General features: G+C 40.3%; 1 protein-coding gene across 2 annotated transcripts in view; it reads left to right on the top strand.

The window, feature by feature from the left end:
* The window catches only part of PDE7B (phosphodiesterase 7B), a 177,734-nt gene extending 165,214 nt beyond the window's left edge, over positions 1 to 12,520 (top strand). For both annotated transcript variants that reach the window (XM_075498797.1, XM_075498798.1), the window contains 4 exons: positions 684 to 828; positions 2,810 to 2,906; positions 6,972 to 7,052; positions 7,584 to 12,520. In XM_075498797.1, coding sequence (XP_075354912.1) covers positions 684 to 828; positions 2,810 to 2,906; positions 6,972 to 7,052; positions 7,584 to 7,801 — 541 coding nt within the window. In that variant the 3' untranslated portion in view covers positions 7,802 to 12,520. The remainder of the gene's footprint in view (positions 1 to 683; positions 829 to 2,809; positions 2,907 to 6,971; positions 7,053 to 7,583) is intronic.
* Positions 12,521 to 20,993: the final 8,473 nt, after the last annotated feature.

Consider the following 20,993-nt stretch of genomic DNA (forward strand, 5'->3'; position numbering starts at 1 on the left):
TGCTCAGGACTTCCACACCAGACTGAGGAGGTGTGGTTCAGTCTGCACTGTCTTTTTGGAAGAAGCAAAATAAAAAAACAGCAACATGAGCACCTTGGCCAAGTTGATGCTAACTTTTTACTTGCTGGTTTTGTGCAGTGTTACTCCCACCAAGGAATGGAGATTGAGCCAATGAACAGCCTGCAATACTAAGTTTTAATCACAGGTGACCTTACCAAAAATATAAACAAGTTACCTGGGAGCAATCAGCTCCATATCCCTCCAGAAATCCTCTGCATCAGACCAACAACTTCAGTCCTTTACAACTTCAGCTGCAACTTTAAAGTTGCTGTATTCAGCACCCAGCTCTGAGCAGCTCGAGTAAGATGTGAGCATTTTTCCAGATGCATCTGCTGTTGTTTTGATTTTTTTTTTTTTTTTTTTTACTTTCCTAGCACTTTTCAGAAGATTTCAGAACCACCTATGCCAACAAGCATTTTCCTTCTACGTTCTCTGTTCCTCCTGAACCCATTTAGGCAGCTAGAACAGTTGTACCTTGCAAACCCCAGCAGAGACTGATCAAACAGATCAGACTGGATCCATAAAGAGGAAGCTTTATGCTAGCTATGATCCGTAGCAGGTTGTTTTGAGCTATTAGTATTCAATGGTTCCATGAGTGAAGGGGCTTATTTTCCTTATTGCAGACAGGACATCGAGCGGCAGTTGGGCTCCCTGATCTTGGCAACAGACATCAACAGGCAGAATGAGTTTTTGATCCGTCTGAAATCTCACCTTGACAATCGGGATTTGAGGCTGGAGGATGCACAAGACAGACATTTTATGCTTCAGGTAACTTCAAAAATTATTTTTCCACTATTGTATTTTATTCATTTTTCAAGTCACAGTATTTCCTAGTATATGTTAGAATAGCATACAATAGCGTGTCTGGGCATCAGCGTCTCCTTACCTATCACCACAAACGCTTCGCTTCAGCCACCTGGTAAGTCAGGCAAGCATAAGGTGCCTCCAGTATTTCCTTATGTAATTTCCTTCAGTTAAAAAGCTGTGAACGCAACAGATACAGGAGAGCGTCAAATGCTGAGAAGTTAAGATAAGCTATTAATTATTTTATTTCCAGACCACTGCGTCTCTTGCCAGGTAATGCTTCGATTGTATTTTCCCTTCTGGCAAACGTCGCTTCCCCGTGTTCTTTCCTAGCGCTGTGCAGGAGAGCCCCCTTGTCGGTGTTCTTTCCAAGGCAGGCTGACATCGGGTGCCCAAGTCCCGTTCCTGCGATGGATGTTCAGAAGCTGCCTCTGCAGAGACAGCTGTTGCCATGGCAGCAGGTGCTTCTCGAGTGGATCTGCCCAGCTAATGAAGAACCCGTGTTTTACTTAAAAATCAAATAGGCTGGTTCTGCCAGCTAAGCTGCAGTCATTAACAGGCTCTTCAGAATAAACCTCTACCTATTAAAGCATTATTGTGATTAAAGTAGCTGCACATACATGCTTCTCTGGAGAAATGACATCGATGTCACTCTTAAATACATAAAGGAGTTTAAGTAATCATTATCATCAATAAAACAAACATCTAGTGTTATCACTTTGTTGAGGTTACAGGAAAGGTGACAGTTGCAAGGAAAGAAGTGCGGATCTGTTAATTCTTTCCCCTCCACCAGCGTGGGAAATGCAGTAATCTGCTCGCCATCAAATACAGTCTTCTGTCAGATTCCTGCATGGACCATGCAGGGCAGGGTGACGGGCTTATCGTATTTCTGGACAGATTAGGCAAGCGAGTTGTGCAAGGCACAGGGATTACAGAGCTCAACTATGGAAAAAAGTTTCTTATGTGCCTTCTTGAAGACAGGCACTAGGGCACAGACATGGTGAGATTTATCTGGTAGATTAGCTGTGGAAGAAGAAAAGAAAATGTCAAGAAATCTTGATTGATCAGGGTAAGTTAAAGAATGTTTGAAAGGTCCTTGTAATAGGCAGTAACATTAAGGCTAATCAATTTAATCCAGGGAGAAAAGTGACTTGGAGACTTCCCTCCTCCAGTTCACAGGTCTGAATTCATACAGGAAATATTTCTGTTTTCCTCCCGGGTGCCAGAATGATTTCTGACCTCTGTCAGGCTAACTGACTGTGTTCAGTCTGTGAAGAAATGAGGCACATGACATCTTGTTCCAAGGCAGTAAGGCAGACAGACTATTACATGGTTTACTTTTCTGAAGCTGTTACTTGATTTAAAAAACCTCTTGCCCTCCTGTACTCATTCCCCTGCAAAGCACTTAAATGTACTAGTTAACTGAGTGAAACCAAGCCAGGGGCAGTGCAGAGAGCCCTGTGCTTAGCTTTGTAAAAAAAATATGCAGACATTAAGACGAAGTGTAATTGAAGTGAGATGCAAAGTCACTCACTGAGACCGCACAGAAACGATGCCCGAATAGTCTTACACCAGCTTGGCTCTTCCCTGCCTTGTCATCAGCCATGGATGCTGAGCCAGGCAGTCAGCAGGAGCCAGCCTGAGGCTTTTGTTGGCTTATTCCTTGCAAGGAATATCCAAAAGACTTTGCAGCCTTGGAATTTGGCCCTCCTCTTGTTCTCACTATGGTAAAGCGGAGGGCTCAATGAAAGGTTTGTTTGCAGCTTAAAGAAATGCTCTTTCCTCAAAAGGCATATGTGGGTGAGGCTGAGTCTCTAAAAGGTGATCTTAACCCTTCCCAGCATCGCTGGTGAGGCCCGGGAGTTTCATGGCTGCAGATTTGCTGCTGAAGCACTGCTAGACAATAATTTCTTTTCTCACCGCTACTTTTCTTCTCTGCTTTCAGATTGCACTCAAGTGCGCTGACATTTGCAACCCTTGCCGGCTCTGGGATCTGAGCAAACAGTGGAGCGAACGGGTCTGCGAAGAGTTTTACCGGCAAGGTCAGCCCCTTTGCGCGGCGGTCCCCTTTCACCTTGGCCTTCCAGGGTTTTTGTGTGGCGAGACAGAGGGAGCATTCAGCCTACCCAGTTTGCCTTGAAATCTCCCTCGAGAAGGAGCTGTTGAAGAGATACTCTGCCTCATTTGAAAAAGGGGAAGGGGTAGAAGAGCAGCGAGTATTTCTTTGCTCTCGCTGCTCCTGTAGCAGCGTCAGGCAGGAGGGAGGGCTCTGCTGTGCCTCAGCGCTTGAAATTCGGCTGGAGAGCCCATGGCTGGATTCTTCTCTGAGAACCCTCCAGTCACCATTAGCTCTTCTGAGCTGGAACGGCGCCAGGGCTACACCGCACCAAAATCCTACCGCTGTCCACTGTGTTTTATCTCGCTTTTCACCCTCCCACTACAACTCCGACGGGAGCCTTGCCCTCGCTGTTTCCCGAATATGACACATGCCTACAAATGCAGAGAAAGGGTTCAAACGCGCTTCCCAGCACGCTGTTGAAAGGGCCAAAGCAGGCAAGCCAAAGCTCGGCTAGGACCTATTGCAAATGTTTTCAAACCCCTGCAGAGAGCGCAGTCAGGCAGGGGTTTTTTGAAACACAGTAATTACACCATTTGGCTCTATCTGCATAGGCAAGGTCGTGCTGTGCTACAACACAGGGTGCAGCAGAGTTTAATCACTGCTAAATTCTTTGTTCGGGGCACCCTGAGAGCCGAAGGCAAGTGGTGCAAACACTGGAAGAGCACGCAATGAAGCTCTCAATTCATTTAAAATTCTGCACTACAAAATTGAGCCACATCCGAGCTGGTACCTGGTACGCTTAGTCCCGAACAAGGACAAATAGGTCAGCAAGTTAATTTTCAGCCAATGTCAGTTTAAGCTGGTGAAATGTCTTTGACTTTGATGCTTTGAAGCAACATCAGCAACTGGTCAGATGCAGGTTTATTTAGTCAGATGTGTAGTCAAGGCATAATCAATATCCAGCTCATGAGGACAGGGCCCCAGTTGTGCGATACCTCACCTGTAGTGTATTGAGGGACCATGCTGAGAAAGACGGCACTCTCAGCTCTTATAAATGTTAGCTTTTTCCCCAAGACTCAAGATTTATTAGTATAACATCTAAAATATACCTCTGAAAGGGGACACTGGAGCATACGAGACCAGTTAGAAGTGTAACAGGGAGAAAAAGAGCACTTCATGTGGGAGAATATACAGAAACTGTGGTCTGACTGTCACTGGTAGCTGTATAATTCTGGTAAGTGATACAAAAAACAATATTAAATAGCGTGTATTTAGATACCATTATCACTTTAAAATGTTACTGTAGACCTCTCTACCCCCATACACACAATGCCGGGGCTTGAAGCTATTTTTTGTTTAGCATTTGAAAACCATCTCTCTCGTGTTTTGATTTTTAACTATAGATGAAGCAGATAATACCACAATTTGTACCTTGTTTAGTCTTCCTTCTGGAGTAAGTTTGAACATTTTTGTACCAAACTTTTATAATGCCATTTTAATAGACTCAGATCTTGATCTGCCAGTCATCTGGTGCATCTGCACTACATCTATTAGCAACTATAATATACAACTCAGGTACGTTTCAGGGAGCACCTGATGCCTACAGTAGCTCCTAACATGACCCTTTCCTATAAAAATGCTTTAACTTATTCTCAAATGGGCGTTTTAAAAGTCAAATAGGAACACAGGGTAAATAATGCAACTTGATTTGTTTCTATAAAACTGGAACTGGCAAGAAACAAGTTTCAAGAAAATGGCTAATGCTTAAGTAACATTAATGATCAGTTTCTCTGGTGAGGTTTTGAAGTTGCTTGGAAGGTTTTCCTCAGCATGAAAGTTCTCAGCAATTAATTCATGCAGTTACTTTTATAGCAAGTTGAAACATATGAAAATTGACCAGCATTTAAGCTCTTACCATGCAAAGGAAAAATCTTATTTTTGTTCATTAAATGACTTGTCAAAGATAAGAAGGGGTTGATACTCTTCAAGCCAGACAGGTCAACCATTGTGACCCACAGTACCTGCAGAGGGGACATTACTGGAGTTGGGTGCTCTGTTTTTTGGTCAAAGATTTTTGGAGGAGGTAGGGGGGAAGAAGAGGACAGACAAATCACACATTTGGAAACATGACAAACTGTTATTTCGTCTCAGTTTTGCTGAATTGTTCCTTTTGATTGTTTGTGAAGCTAAAAACATTTCCCTGGTATTTTGTAAATATCTAATTAAAACTGAAAACACTCCCTTCACTTACATTTAAGAAGTCATTGTATGCTGCAGAGAGAAGAAAGGCAAGGCTTAAAAATGCACACCGTATTTTAGATGGGGCTATAGAGCCCGAGTGGCACAATAGCATTTAAGTCAAAACAGTCTATTAGCAAGGAGAAAAGAACTTTTAAACAGCAGTGGATTTAAAGCAAAATGACTCTTTTTGGGTTGAATACAGTGTTTTTGTCTGATCTAGCAGGTCAGTCTTATTTATGGGAATGTTTCTTGTACCCACCCCTCACTGCATCCTTATTAGTAAATCAAATGGACAGAGTATCATTGCCTGAGGGCAGGTGTGCAGCGTAGCTTGCGCACAGCTAGTCTCCCTTCCCTCCCATACTGTAGACAGGAAAAGGTCTGTACCTCATGCAGTAACCAAGACTGTACCCTGGCAGTGTCTCGGAGAAGACTAAAAATCGCAAAGGATGAACGTGTTGCACTCACAGACAGAGTGTTTGTTTTTTTAAAAAAAAAAACAAACAACCCACCAGAAAACCAACTTAACTCATTTACAGCAATCTTTGCATGGTGTACTGATTGCATGGGGAAATGCAGTCTCTCCAGCAGGACGGGTGGTTGCTCTCTGGATGGCAATGGGCAAATAAGACTCCCTGAGCTGTTTTTCTGCTGAATTCTTACATCCAGCTGGCCTGTGGTCTTCTGTGACCACTCCAGCATACGCATGATCATTGCTATTGATTACCTTCAGCTACATAAAAAAAATCTCTTACCTATGTACAGAAGACTGTCTTGCGTGGCCATTTCTGCATCTGCAGGAACAGTTTCTACTGACTGTTTATAAGCATCTTCTCAATGCCGAATTTGGTCAATTCTGCAGCAGGAGCAGTCTCAGGTGGCATCTGGAGTGAGCAGATCCCCCACCCAGGCTGTTCTTCAACAAACTGAAACAGACCCCAGGGCCAGTCGCAGCAGGAGCTGCCTTGTAGGAGTCTTCAGGGCAGTCCCAGATTCACACCCGGAGACCTCCTGTTCCAATTAATTAGTCAAATACCGTGCTATGAAGGTGGCAAGGAGTTTGGTCAACCACTTCGTTTCAGGTCTGTCTGCTGTCTGGAGTCAGTCCTGTGCAGATGACTCTGGGGACTTCCTGGACCACCCAGGGAATTAGTGATGGAAGTTCAGCACAGCAGCACAGGCATAGCCCTGATACCCAGCTACACCACAATTATAAGAGAAATTTTTAATTTCATCCTTTTTCCACATTTGTAACTTGAATTCTGTAGCTTTTGACACATGAATACATGTTGCCCGAGCCCGTGCTCTGGCCCTTATTAGTTTGTTAGCGCAGACAAAGCCAGGCTCCATCACGCTGCCCTTTAACAACAATTTCCACAAGCACACAGTAGCAACTCACGCTACAGTACTAATGGAGATGCATTTCTTCTGAGATATATATTCTGCGTTTTTCTCGTAGAAAGACATTTGAACACTGAGTAAATTAACTAGAATGTCCTAAAAATCTTCCATGTGAAAGAATCTATTTTAAAAATTAAGGTCCTTAGAACATGGTAGCGCTCAGATTTAATGTTCCTTCAAAAGTCACCTTTCCTTAGAGAGATTTTGCTTTGTACGCACACTCGCTTTCTCTGATACCTAAAACAAAGTCCAAAAAATGAAGGTATTTGGACATTTAACATGGTCGTCATTGATGCAATATTCCAGCTGCTCAAACCCACACAGTTGCAGTCACTGTAAGAGTCTGACATAGGTATGGAGAAGAGATGTAAGTGGCGGCAAATTATTTTCTCTTCTTTTTTTGCAGGTGACCTGGAACAAAAATTTGAACTGGAAATAAGCCCCCTTTGTAATCAGCAGAAGGATACAATACCAAGCATACAGATCGGTAAGTGTTAGTTTCATTCTCTTCTCTCCGTGTTTATCTCAGCATGGCACAAGCTCAAAGAGAAACTTTTCTTCCCCCCCAGTCTAGTTGTTTTAACAGTGAGAACTGTAGGCACCATAAGAGTCACAATTCACATTCTAAATAAAAATGTTCAAAAAGAAACCTATCCAAGCCAAATATTCAATAGAAAGACAAAGGAGTCATTGCATAGGGAAAAAAAGAGGTCATTCTAATATCTGCAGAGAAAAATCGCAGCCAACACATGTAATTACACACGGGTCACTTTCTAGTCTGAAATCTCCTCAGAGAAGGATGCCGTCTCTCACAGATTTTACTGTTACACACAGAGATAGAGCCGCATCTTGTCATGCGCGCTTCAAAAGGAGCTGATGGCTGCTTGAGGTGTTATTGTTATTTCTCATCAGGGGTTTTGCCGCGTGTATTGCTGCATTCTCTTGAGGCACTCTGTGGGGTAATGCACTCATGGAATGAATTTGTTCCTCACCTGCTGTCCTTTGTGTGTTTCCCCAGGGTTCATGACGTACATCGTAGAGCCACTCTTTGAGAGGTGGGCCCAGTTTACAGGCGATACCCCCCTATCTGAAAATATGCTAAACCATCTCAGGAGGAACAAGGCCAAGTGGAGGAGTTTGCTCCACAAGCAACACAGCAGTAGTAGGAGCAACGACCACTCAGGTCAAGTGACTGGCAGCCAAGAACAGACTTTAAATGAAGAAGAAACTCCTTAGTGGCAGCTTTGCACTTTTCCTTATAGCACTGCTATCTCTGTCTTGATCACAGCAGCAAACAAAGTCCCGGGGAGCTAGGAGCCTGTTGTCAAGACCGTGGAAAGGGAAGAAATGGCAAAGCAGAAGCTGTAAGGGTCCTCATGAGCAAGCCCACGGTTCTGCTGGGTTCCTTTCTGGATCTCCTTCACGTTCCTCTGCCCCCTCTTCGTTCTGCGCATGCCTGATGCCATTCGTCACTTCTGATCATGAACTGCCTGAATGCGGAGTCCCAGTCAGCAGTACTGAAGCCGGGCTGCTTACAGCTGCCGTGAAGCAGGGAGGATTACTGCGAGAACAGGGGAGATAGAGGCACTCTTCGTTATATATTCATTTACCACGAGTCATACTGTGACATATGTATATAGGTCCAGAGCGCCATATGCTTTCCAGGCTGGCAGCTGGGCTGCACATCAAACCACCAGCATCTTCAGCATCCAGAGGACACTGGCTAAGACAGCACTCACAGAGGGCAGAGAGAGTCCGGTTATTTTAGTAATTAAAACAAAAAACCTTTTTAACTTTTGTATTCTGTGCACTAAACAACAGATCTATAAACCTTGGACTGAAGTTACTCTCCGTATACACAACTCCAGTGTAACAAGGCTCATTTTGGTAATCATTTTTATGCCACTTTGGATAAAAGACGGGCATCTTCTCATTGCAAGGAACAGTATTCCCTCGCAAATGAAAGGGAAGGTGTTGTACAGTCTAAACCTTTGAAACATGAACAGAGCTATCTTTTGAGTACTGTTTCAAGTAACATGTTTATATTCATATGTGTACATTTTCTGTAAATACAAAGCGCTACTGATTCCCATGCCAAAATACTGGAGTACTGTGGGATTGCTACCTGTAAAAACATTGGCACTGTGAACAGAATACTGTTAGTTTTAATACAAGAGAAAGCATTTGTAAATATGGTATAGAGTTTATTAATATACACCATTGTTTGTGGATAAAAGCCTTAACTTTTAGCATCCTTCATCTTCTGATAGCTGCCAAATTCATATGATCACAAGATATGATTCTGAACTGCCTTTCCACTATCCAAGGTGTATCAAAGGTCATTAAGGAATGAAGTCTGGCAGGATAACTTCTTGAAAACTTCAAACACATTCCATAGGGTCCGTGTTGTTAATCCATGGCACCTTGCACATTCGGTCTAGGCAAATGCTTCACAGAGCCTGAAGTTTAAGTTCAAAAAAAAACCAAAACCCACAGCAACACCACATCATTTGACAGTTCAACCTGATTACCATTTATTCAAGAGTGTGAATTTTTATTAAATAGCTTAGTGATCTACAAGGCACGACATTCTAATAGTTCTGGAGTCCAATTGTTTTCTCGAGTGATGTTGCAGTGTAGCTGATTTTTTTCCCCACATTCCCTCCTTAGATAGCCAGCATCGAAATGCATTTGTATTTTTATTTTCATTAAAAAAAACAATGCTTCAACTGACTTTTAGATCAGTCTCACTCAATGAAGGAAAAAAAATGCGTTGTAGTCAGACTGTTAAGAAAAATCCTCTTAACTATCATAGTAGCTGAGGAATTTTATATGGTCTCGTGTTTGTGAAAGATATATGGCCTTATCTATGCCATAAACAACCTCAGTTCAGAGAGTCTTTATAAAACTTTACTTAAGCTTCCATCATTTCAATGAGATTGTATTCTCGGACACTACTGCATTGCACCAAAGCGATTGTCCCCTTCTCCTCTGCCACCAGAAAAATGAATTGCATTCAGGTCAAGTATAGTGTTGTTGTAAACCCCCAGTACATCAAATCGGTATAGCTGTTTTCCAAAAGAACTATCAGATATGGCCATATAATCATGTTTGGACAAGAATAGCTTGGAGAGGCCAACGACGAGCGAGCTGTTTAAGTTGGTGTTTGAGAAAGATAATATTTGCTCATAAAAGTGGAAGGGGAGATATAATACAATTTTTCTCAATTACAGGGAATATCGACTAATCAAGTCAAGACGAAGTGTTCATGCTCATAAGGCGACTAATATGTTTAAAGGAAAATAAAAAGTGTAAGTTTTAGTAAAGGATGTTTTACTCTACCAATTCATTGGACACCTATCTTGAGAGAGAGGCTGAAACCCAGTGAAGTAGGAAGGTGGAAATCACTATGAGAACACAAAGCATCCCAAGAATGATGTTTTTCTTCTCTCTGCTGTTTTGTAAGCTATAAGCAGTAGAAAACATTCTTCTTCCTCCCTCTTCTAAATGGGACTCACATATTAGAAGTACCATAACAAGCAATGAGAGAGAGTTGTAGTAGAATAAAATTATTTCTAACTACAGGACATAAATCTCTTTTTAACCACCTGAGGGTGGGGGTGGGAGCATCACCACTTTGCAGCTTTTTAGGTGGATCTTTCCTTCTCCTGATGGATTTAGGACAATTATTAGGACATTACGCAAGCAGTGTAATGTGCTGCTTAGAAGCACTTAAGTACATACAAAAGGATGTAATTTCCCTTGTTTTGTCTTTTTACTAAGAAATGGAAGCCATTTTCCATCTAGTTCAAAGAATATTTTTAAAATGTTCTGAAGTTTACTTAAACAAACCTGGTGTCTAGCAGCATAAAAAGCTCTTGACAGATACATTGTCGAGCTGTTTCTGAGGAGCTTCCAGAAAATAGGTCCAACAGGAAAGCTTAGGTACAAATCAAGTTCTGTTATAGCTACAATAAAACCAAGAGCTTTTCTGTAACGGGAGCCTCCAGGGTCCATTACAAGTCTGCTCTTACCAAGTTAAAACTTCCCAACTTGGAAAAGCTGCTCTTAAAATGAAGAGGTTGTGGGGTTTTTTGGCGCACTGAACGTACTTGCTAGATTTCAGTCACCTTGTCTAATGAAACAATGCTTGAAATAGGTTCGGAGCGGCTCCAGAAATGCTTCTGTACTCGTGAGCCAAACCCGTTACACAAGATTGGGTCTGGGCCAGTTTGCCTCAGGTGCTCTAGACAAAAGCGCGCTGAAGAGTTAGGCTCTGGCAGCAGATGCCTGGCAGCCAGATTCACTGGGGTCTGTAATGCAAAATACTACCATTTGATTTCCCCCAGAAGCAGCCAAACTGTACCCGATACAGCCAATCCAACAGCACCAGTGCTCAGTATATGTAGTTGTGATATATATTTGGTATTATCTAGTTTGGAGGACATTTCTGTACTGGGATTTCTCCCCAGGCTGCCAACAGAATGCTAGATGCACAGAACAGAAAAACATCTATGCAGATTTTTGTCTTGTTAGCCCTATTAGCCACTTTACAGAAAGCCCTTGTAAATTATTTTTCTTTCTTATTGGGCCGGTGCAGCTAAAAGATTCTGAAGTTTTAAAACTGAGTTAGGTTTTTCACATAAGGAAAGCAGCAGAAAACTGCTAAAAGCAGGAGCTTAAAATGCTTTTATGCCCCACAAATACAATTCATTTTATTAAAACCTAGTTTCTTTAAATGCAGATTTCATACCATCAGAGGCAAATTCTGTATAAATAACAACAATAAAAGACAGTGGTAATAAAAGTTTTAGGCTGGTTAAAGTAATGCATACGTATGCATTTCCATTAAGTAAAGATTTTTACCTACCTTTGGGTTATTAAGGGTCAACATTCCAGCCACCAGCCAAAAGGGGAAAAAAGGACTATGGAAAATGCGTATCTTTGAAATACAGAAACAGAGAGAGGAGTAGCTGAGATTGAGTCTATGAGGAAAAAAAACCCACATGATCTGCAGTTCTCTCTAAGCTAATCTACAACATGGGTCAATTATTTTTTTATAAACTATTGGTTTTCATGAAGAAAATCAAAGTCTCTCCAAATGATCAGTGAGAAGGCTGCTACCACAGTAAATGAGATAAGCCCATTTTTACACTGCATAGCTGTCTCACCAGTTTTTCCAATCTGTGGTTGAAATTTCTATTAAAAGTTTCCAACAAAACAGAGACAGAATGCATACTAGCCCTTCCAAGTGGGCTCTCCTCGGAAGGGAGAAACACTCAAGTAGTTACATTTTGAGATACCAGTCAGGGTACCAGCCATAATTTAGAGCCTTATATTTTAAGTCACTCAGCTGAGTTGTCCATAAAGTACTCCCATTCCCCTCCTGATGCCACCATCCCCTGCTCATGGCCCACAAAAATCAATACTTAAATTTGAATTAAGATCCTGCAAATCAAAAAAAAGCCACCCCAAAACACAAACAAAACAAAAACCCAAGGCAAGCTTCATGCCATGAATATGTATGCAAATTACTTTGATTGGTGCAAACTATTATTCTTTTATTTGTTTCTATAATCCATCCAATATTTTAGGTACATAAACTAAGTGCAGAGCATAAGTTTGACTTGGATGTAAAATATATTCTGCTTATCTTTGAATTCAAGATTGTATATGTCATGTTTATTGTAAAGCATTTTATATATACATATTCACATATCTTATACAACTCTATGGGCCAAACACTGGTCCCACCAACTTCACTGGGACCAAGAATCAGCCCCCATATGTGCGTATATATGCCATATGCATCATTCTGAAAGGAAGCACTAGATTGTGTGAAAATGCTGTGACTGCTATGCAGTGATGCCAAGAGACTTAACTGTATCTTTTTTAACATACTGCTGTAAGTATTCATCATGTCAAAGAATGACAACTAATAAAAAAAAAAAAAAAAAAGAATGAAGTGTCCAAAGTTCTTTGGTAGAACCAGTTGATTGAAAACATCTCCTTAGTTTGCAGAAGACATTCTGGTTTGACAAGGCAGCAAAAGTCCTGCTGCATCCATCCTCCCACTGCCTCTCCTTCCTACCAACAAAATAATCACTTTCCTAGTGCACTGTTTCTGAGAACTTTTCTCTAAATTTACCCTTACCGTTGCTGTAGGAATTTAAATGGAGTTACCAGCAAGGAAAATCTTTCCTTATCTTTCTCCTAAGCATATAATAGAACGATTTTCAAACCCCAGGGAAAATGTTTCTCTGTTTAAGTATTTAAAGAAGAGGGAGTTGTCTTTTACTGTTGTTTCAGTTCCAATAACTAGTTCTCCTTAGTGTCATTGGTCAGTTTTAATCTCTGTTTTCTCATTTCTCAGTTGCAGACAATGTTATATATACATGCAAAATGACAGAGGCTTGTAAAGTTTAATTGAAAATACGGGAAATACTGACATTCTACACCGATAAATATTTCTAAGTGAGAAGTACCTGTCATCGCTGATGGACTTCTGCCACTACAGGGACTCTTCTTCTTGACTTTGACATGTTTCTAAAGCCAGAATTTATTTGTACCTCCAAGTCTTCAGTAACAACACCACATAGTTTGTGCAGAGCAAATGCTACAATTGAACTGAATATAGGAGCTGGAAATAGATTTGGTTTCAGTGTTATTTAGCCAATACTTTAAATTCAGTTTCTTAAAATAAAGACGACACCCTTCAGATTCATAACAAAAAGTGTTTTCATGTGTCCCCTGGATGCAAGCTGAATTGCAGAATGGATTCTAGACTGAAGCCCCTTAGAGATCTGTCCTATATATGGCTGGAGTTGTGATGGTTTCTCCAGGAGAAGGTTTACATAGTCAGCATTGGAAAACCACTCACAATTTTACTCATCAGATTTAGCAGTGTTATTTTCAAGAACAGCTAGGTCAATACATTTTCCTACTCTGCACAGGCACTGTCTGTATGGATGCTGATGTTTAATGGCTCAAAACAAATAATGCAGACTAGCATGTTGAAATGAATCACTGAACTTAACAGCAAAAGAAAAATGAATAATACGGCAATTTTTTTTGTCCTGGCCAAAGATTTAACTGTGGTTTTAAAGCTCAGGTGGAGAATCTGAGAAATACAACTATTCATTAAGAAAAGAAGCAATACAATATGCATGTGACAAACAATTATTTAGGTGACAGGCGGTCCTTTTCCCTAAAGGTGAGGAAGGCAGGGTCTCTCCAGTGTCCAACACAGTCCAATCCTCTCTGAGCTAACTTGGGCATAGTTACAAATACGCTGGTTTTAGCAACGAGGCAGGCTTATGGTGTTCCCACTCCTACACCTCTTGATCTTTCAGTGATGTTGTGTACAGTACAGTCTCAAACAGCTATTTAGGGACAGACAGACAGACAATGAGCCACAGAATACAGAAGAAAGGGCTTAAATTGGATCTGCCACTAAAACCAGCCGATCACTTCACTACGTCCTTCACTATGTTCAGGTCCCAGGAAGAGTGTTACTCAGCATCATGCAACAGCTCCATCCATGACAACGGAATTTTGCTACGAGCAGCACCACTTCCTAAAAGCTACCTTGGGTGTCTCTGCAGGGCCACGTAGACCTAAACACACAAGGAAGTGAGTATCACAACAGCAGATGAATTTCATGTCAGACGTTTTTATGGTAATACACTTTAGAGAGAAGAGTTGATTCCTATACCCTAGAGGGTTCTAAATATAGATTACTATATTGTATTACTGATTGTACTAGATTAGGAAGGGGACCTGGGTGTCATAAGAAGTTGTAACTAAAATGGAGTATTAGAATTCATACAAACAGGGATAAAGAGGAGTTGTACTATTATCTCCACCTCTCCTACCACCCGGAGATAAATTCTATGCCATCGTTTTCATACTAATCACCCCTCTCTGGAAAGTGCAAGTACAAGAGTGGGAAGTGCAAAGAAGGGTGGCAAAAAGCAATTTGAATCATGAAAAACCTCCAGAAAGGAGAGACAGGGGAAAAAAAGACTGTAGCTTCATTAGTACCAGCTATAAAAAAAATAACAACATTTGGGCAGATTGAGAGCTTCTTTTTTCTTGAATCAAAACACAGGTAAAACAAAGTAAAGCAATACATGTGGAAGTTGCTGCCACAAGAATACATTAACCTTTAACCACATAGTGAAACTTAAAAGAAGATTGAACATTTATATGAACAAAAAGAAAATTCATGGTTACAAATAAATATTACTAAAATCATAATCCTGGAAAAAACATACTTTAAGACCTAAATCAACCTTTAGTTTAGAATGATGCTTTCATGACCTACCATGCAGGTCAGCAGCTGTTACATTCCAAATCCAGAGCTTTCATCTGTATGTGCAGAGGATTCCTATGAGCTTAGCTCATACATAAGCACATTTATGAAAGAAATATAGCTACCAAAAAGAAAAATCTAGAGCTACATCTACACATGTATTTGATGCTCAGCCTCATTTCTATAGCAGGACCTACCAACATCTGGAGACAAACTCGGGGCTAGTCACTTCAGGCAATCAAAATCCAAAGAAAATAGGAAGAAACTGGTAGAATCTGGTAGAAAAATATGGTAGATTCAGAGACAGATTCAACAAAAAAGTTAAAGTATTGTCCCAAAGACCACTCTTTTATATCTTTCATGGTTTGGATTGGATAAATGTATTTCAATTCAATCCTTAGAGGTAGGAAAAAAAAAATATTAGTATCATCAACTGAAAGATCAAAACACTAGTGGAATTACTTTGTTTAAAACATACTGCTTTGCTGGGATGAGGTTCCATGCATATGACAAGTACTTTGGGACATTGCCACTGCCCTCTATGGTACCTATGCACAACACATTTCGCCTCAAGGTATCAAAAAAGTCAATACCACCAGTTCTACCATTACAGCAAGAAACATTAAGGAGTGGCCATTTGCACTATGTGCTTTGAAGTAGCTTTTATCAGCACTAAGGCCTAATTAAGATGCACATTCATGTGTATGCTAACTGCCCTGACTCCCACATTAAAGGGAAACCTTCCTCAACAATGCTGCTACCTGAAGACTGCCTATGTAAAGACAGATATTAAACAAAGAAACATAAATTAAGTAAATCGTGGTGATGTTGGATGGGTACTTCAGCTACTCAAAACAGCTAAGTGACATTGGCACATTGTATGCTTTAGGTGCATAAAGGTTGGTACAAAAGTTTTAACATAGCAAATAGACTTCCTACATTTACCTTCATTGTAGCTACAAAGATAATACACACAGAAATTATATTACCTGAAAGTATTAGTGAACTAAAGTGAAGGAACCTGGATAAGAAGCTGTATAGTTGACTTCCTTCTGCACTCGACCCTCACAATTCCTCTCTGCTCGCTGTATCAGGAGTCCCATCTGGAGATGGCCAACACAGTCCAATCCTCTCTGAGCTAACGTGGGCGTAGTTACAAATACGCTGGTTTTAGCAATGAGGCAGGCTTATGGTGTTCCCACTCCTACACCTCTTGATCTTTCAGTGATGTTGTATACGTTAGGAAGCCCCCATTTTTACGTGCTTAGATCTCTTACCCCCCCCCCATGCACACCTAATTACAGTCAGCTTCTTGAAGACACCAACTAGTCACAAGCAAGACAAAAAATAATTGTCTTTGAGAAAGTATGGTATTTATTATGTTCCCAATCATATGTTACGTTCTTTTAAAGAGCGGAGTGACTTCCCCCTCACCCCCAGAAGAAAGAGGGAATTCTTCCTTCTCCAAGATGCTCTGGATTGGGCTGGAGAGAGAAAGGTCAGAGACTGCAAGGTATTTCATGTGAGGGAGCCATAGCAAGAAGCTCACAGCTTACTTGGAGAATGCAGCGAGTAAATAAAATTCTTGTGAGGCTTCGCTGTCACGTAGGCATGACAGGGGTCTAAGAGATTTCGCTGCAACTCAGAAAGGTAACGAGTTAAGTGGAAGCAAGGACTCGCATGCAAGGGCACAACCCCCTTTTTATTTTTTGTCTTCCTTGGTCATTTCTGAGTTCTCCCTAGTTAAAACTATAGACGTTTTATTGTAATAAAACCTGGCTTTTGATTTCAAGAGAAACATTTTCCTGAGGCTTAGGTCAGCTTCAATTCCCGTCACACTTTTTATTAAGCACATTTTACAACAGTATGAAACCTAATTTTTTCTTTTTAAGAGATTATTGTATACATTTCAGTTTCCCAGTTTTAAGGATTCATAGTTAAAAACATTACTATTAATGTTTGCTTAGGAAGGAGTGTAGGAAAAGTGTCCAGACTTCAGCTGTCTTTTGCCAAATCCTCCGCCTGCCCAAAACCTAAACATATCACAATATAACCTCGCATTACCAACAGCCTTTATTTTCTTCTGAACAGTTCCATTACTTAGGCCTACATGTTTGCAGGCTTTGAAATATAAACCACTGACAAAACGATCTGGCATTTTGACTATTACAGCTCAACAGTCACATTGTACGTGAAATGCTAGATAAAGGTGGAATTTATTTATTTGCACTGTGGTTACGCTTCGGAGTGCTCTAGTTATAGATCAGGACCTCACAAGGGACACCAATATTGCTCTAACCACAAGCCTTCACAATAGAAATAATCTAATAACATATTCATGTTACTTCAAAGCTCAAGAAGAAAACCGCCACAGATCCTATAGAGAGCTAGATGTGAAAGGACAACATTTACTTTAATGATAAAGTAGCTAAACTTCTATGGCGTTGTGGGAAAAGTGAATTGATCACCTCCAAGTACCTTAAAAAACCCTGAACATTTTGCTGGGTTTTTTGAGGAAAGAGTTTACTCCTTCACCAATCCAACTGCAGTTCTTTCTTTCTGGTACCTCAGTGTCATTAATTTAAAGGGAGAGCTCACATCATCACTCATGAGTTACCTGACAGCCTCAGGTTTTGCCTGTGGGAGTTATACTGCTCTCAGGGACATCTTATATAATAATGCAGATGTCATTTTTCAGCTGGCACAGCACATCTTAAATTTTACTGAGATCCATGATAGCATGGAGTCTTCTTAAAGCTCTGAATATCAGCAAGGAATTTGCACCTTCAAGAGTAGCGCAGGCTCCTCCCTCCATGAAATTAAAAGTAGTTTTGAAATGTAAAACAAATATCTTTAGTAAGAGCTGATCTCTTTGTAAGACAACGTATGATAAATACATTAGAAAATAAACATACTTCAAAACTTGTCTGCAGAAAAGAATGTAAGGGGGAGAGAAGCAAGGCACCATTGTCAAAAGGTGACTCAGTCAAGAAAAATCCTCTTAGAAAGTTCACCTGATTCATATATCTGAGACCTGAGCTTTTACATCTAATAAGCCTTGATCACCTAGATATCAGAAGCCATAGGGTTTCTTTGTTGGTTTTGTTTGTTTCACTCTGTAGTTGGTTCACTGTAGAACTAGCTTTGGGTTCTCCTACAGAGAAGAAATAAAGAAGAGTCACTACTTCCCACTGTGGATGTCATGCTCGTTATTGAAACGCACTCTCATTTAAATGATTCTAGTTTTCACTTCCTGCTACTGGTTAGTATTATGTTTCTCTCTGTCAGAGAAAGAGGCTTTTAGTACCTCCCCCCCCCCCCCCCGCCCCATGCATTCACAGACAAATCAGGTCACTGCAAACAGATTTTCTGTTTCTGAAAGAATACAGTAGCAAAACCTATAAATTTGAACAAAACTCCTTTATAGTTTTCCAACTGACTGTACTAGAACGTACTCTCTTTCTGAAGACCTTACCTAATCATTGTGGCTTTCTGCCATCATTCCCATCTTCATTATTTCTCTCAATGCAATTTCTGTTTTTAATTATCCACAAATTTTATCACTTATTTCATTACTAAAAATATAGAACTGCATTAACCTAGAACCATTCTGTATAACCCTAATAGAAATACTTCCTTTCAGTGATTACTATTATCTGCCAGTTAATCAGTTCTACATCCATGTAACATCCACTTTGTGGATATGTGGATAATATGAATGCTATATTTTAATTTACACTATTCTATTACAGCTATTTTTGTCAAAGATTATTTAAAAGATCTATTTTCCAATAAAGTCACATGAGATGACTCCTGTTACCTAAGTATTTCTAAATCTGCAATATGATCCCATCATACAGATTTTTTGCCTAGAATTGATACATGCTAATTGACCTATAGTCACCTGGTTTACCCCACTTTTCTTAAAAAGAAAACTTAGATGCATTTCTGTATTACTCTGAGGTTTATTGGAAGTGAACATAAAAGGCCATATATGTCCTTCAGCCAGCTTCTTTAGAGTTTGTAGATTCAAATTGCTTAACCATCTGCAGTTTAAAGCTTTTTTTCTAGCCAGCAGAGTTTAACTTACTCCTCCATTAGAGAATTACTTTAGTAGTAATTAGTGACCCAGCTTTTTTTTTTTTTTAAGTAAATACTTTTCCATTTTCCTAAAGTCTATGCAATTCGTAAGTGAGACTTTGATTCTTGTTTAAGCAACGGAACAGCAACAACTTCCAAATGAAAGTGCCAGTGACCATTACCAGGTGTGATGTTCATGCTCCTGAACTCTGTTGGGTCAACTATTCACGATTATTGTGCTCAGTCACGGTCTGGCCACACCACTTTCTTCAAAGCTACTGGGTCTTTACTGTAAGGGAGACCTGTATGCTGGAGAATGAGAAAAGACTTAATCTTATGTTCAAGACACAACAACCTTTCTCCATGGCTTTTATTACACTAGAGAGGAGGAAAAGGGGAGAAAAAGATTGTCTGTGAGTTTGTACAGATGTGTAGAAATAGCACAAGTTTCTATGGGTTCCCCAGGCAACTACTAGCTTAGAGGACTGTTAACATGCTCTTCTCCTAGCAACAGCACCAAGAGCTTAGAAAGCATGAAGCGGGATCTCCCAAATTCTGTTTATTTCACTTACGTTATGTTAATATCTCTTTCTTTTATTTGTGACCTCAAAATTGTAACGCAACATCAAAAGCCACGGTATCAGTGACTAACTAGGTTATAGAGAAGATTATTTGGTAGAGATCAGTCTCACTAGCAGCCTCATTGTTCTTCCATACTAAATACAAAGTATACTTTTCAAATCTTAAAGAAAAGGCTATGCCACCACTGAGAAATAAAGGGGCTGAAGATTTGCTAGAAGTTTTGAAAATAAATAAAAGACCCTGCAGAAACATAACAAGTAAAACCTTAATATAATTCATATACATGCAGACAGTGCATATGAGAGGAATAGAAGACATAAGAAGCAAACAACCAGATGAAAAACATTTGAGTGGTCAAATAGGCAGATAAGGAACAGGGGTTGTTGATAAAGCCCACGTTTCACCTGAGTCAAATCAAAGTACAACTTCAAACTAGCTATTTTACTATCACAAAATACTGACTTTCAGATTACTTCCCCACTGTACATGCTGGTAAGGCAGCTCCTAACTTAAATCAAAAACACGAACATTGAGCTTGACCTCTGTTCAGAAACACTTCCTCACAAGCAAGGAAAGAGCATAACAAAACCAGCCTGGCTTATCAAGCCCGCCCCAGTAGATGACAGTCAGACACAGTATACAAGTCAAGCAACACACCTACTAGAAAAAGCGTAGTGGAAAAAGATGACTAAAATACCAGCCAGACAAAACCAAGTAAGAAACAACAGAATACACGTACAAAAAAAGCGGTATTCTACAGGACAAAACACCTCACTTGGGTAGTAGAACACACAACCAGCCTCACTGATCCATACTGCTATTTCAGAACCTTTAACATGGATTCCTACAGCTCTCACTATCAAAAAACAAGACAAATATTCACAGGCTGTAACCTATAAGGTGACGATGCATCAAACAACCGCAAGGCAACAGTAACACGTGAAGAAACTAAAACTAAGCTTACTTTGAATTTCTTCCTACTCCTCCTCTATACCAGCAGCTGGTGCTCAGTGGCAACTGCCTCCCAGCAAATACAGCTGCTGTGTTACAGCGTAAGAACTAAAAAGTAAAACAGAGAAGCGGGAACAATCAATCTAGTTTAACTTTCCCCGTTAAGTAAAATGTAGAGTACTAAAGAGGAAGCACAGATGGCAAGAAGAGAGATCTTAAATGTACAAGTTCTCCACAGTTCCAGGTGATAGGATGGGTAAGATATTCCTTATTTAAAAATATGTAGCTAAATACTGCCTTTAGTTCCACTCCAGCAACTCTGATGAAGTCGATAGCGATGCAGAAGCATTACTGAAGGTTGAACTTTGCCCAACCCTGCAAACATACACTTACTCGGCTTTATGAATACACCTAAACTCCTTCAAGTATTGTTTACATGTAACGAGCAAAGAACGTGTATGCTTACAGGAGCAGAGTATAATCTTTCATCTGAAAGAAAAA

The sequence above is a fragment of the Mycteria americana genome, chromosome 3, assembly GCF_035582795.1.
Source record: "Mycteria americana isolate JAX WOST 10 ecotype Jacksonville Zoo and Gardens chromosome 3, USCA_MyAme_1.0, whole genome shotgun sequence".
Classification (NCBI taxonomy): domain Eukaryota; kingdom Metazoa; phylum Chordata; class Aves; order Ciconiiformes; family Ciconiidae; genus Mycteria; species Mycteria americana.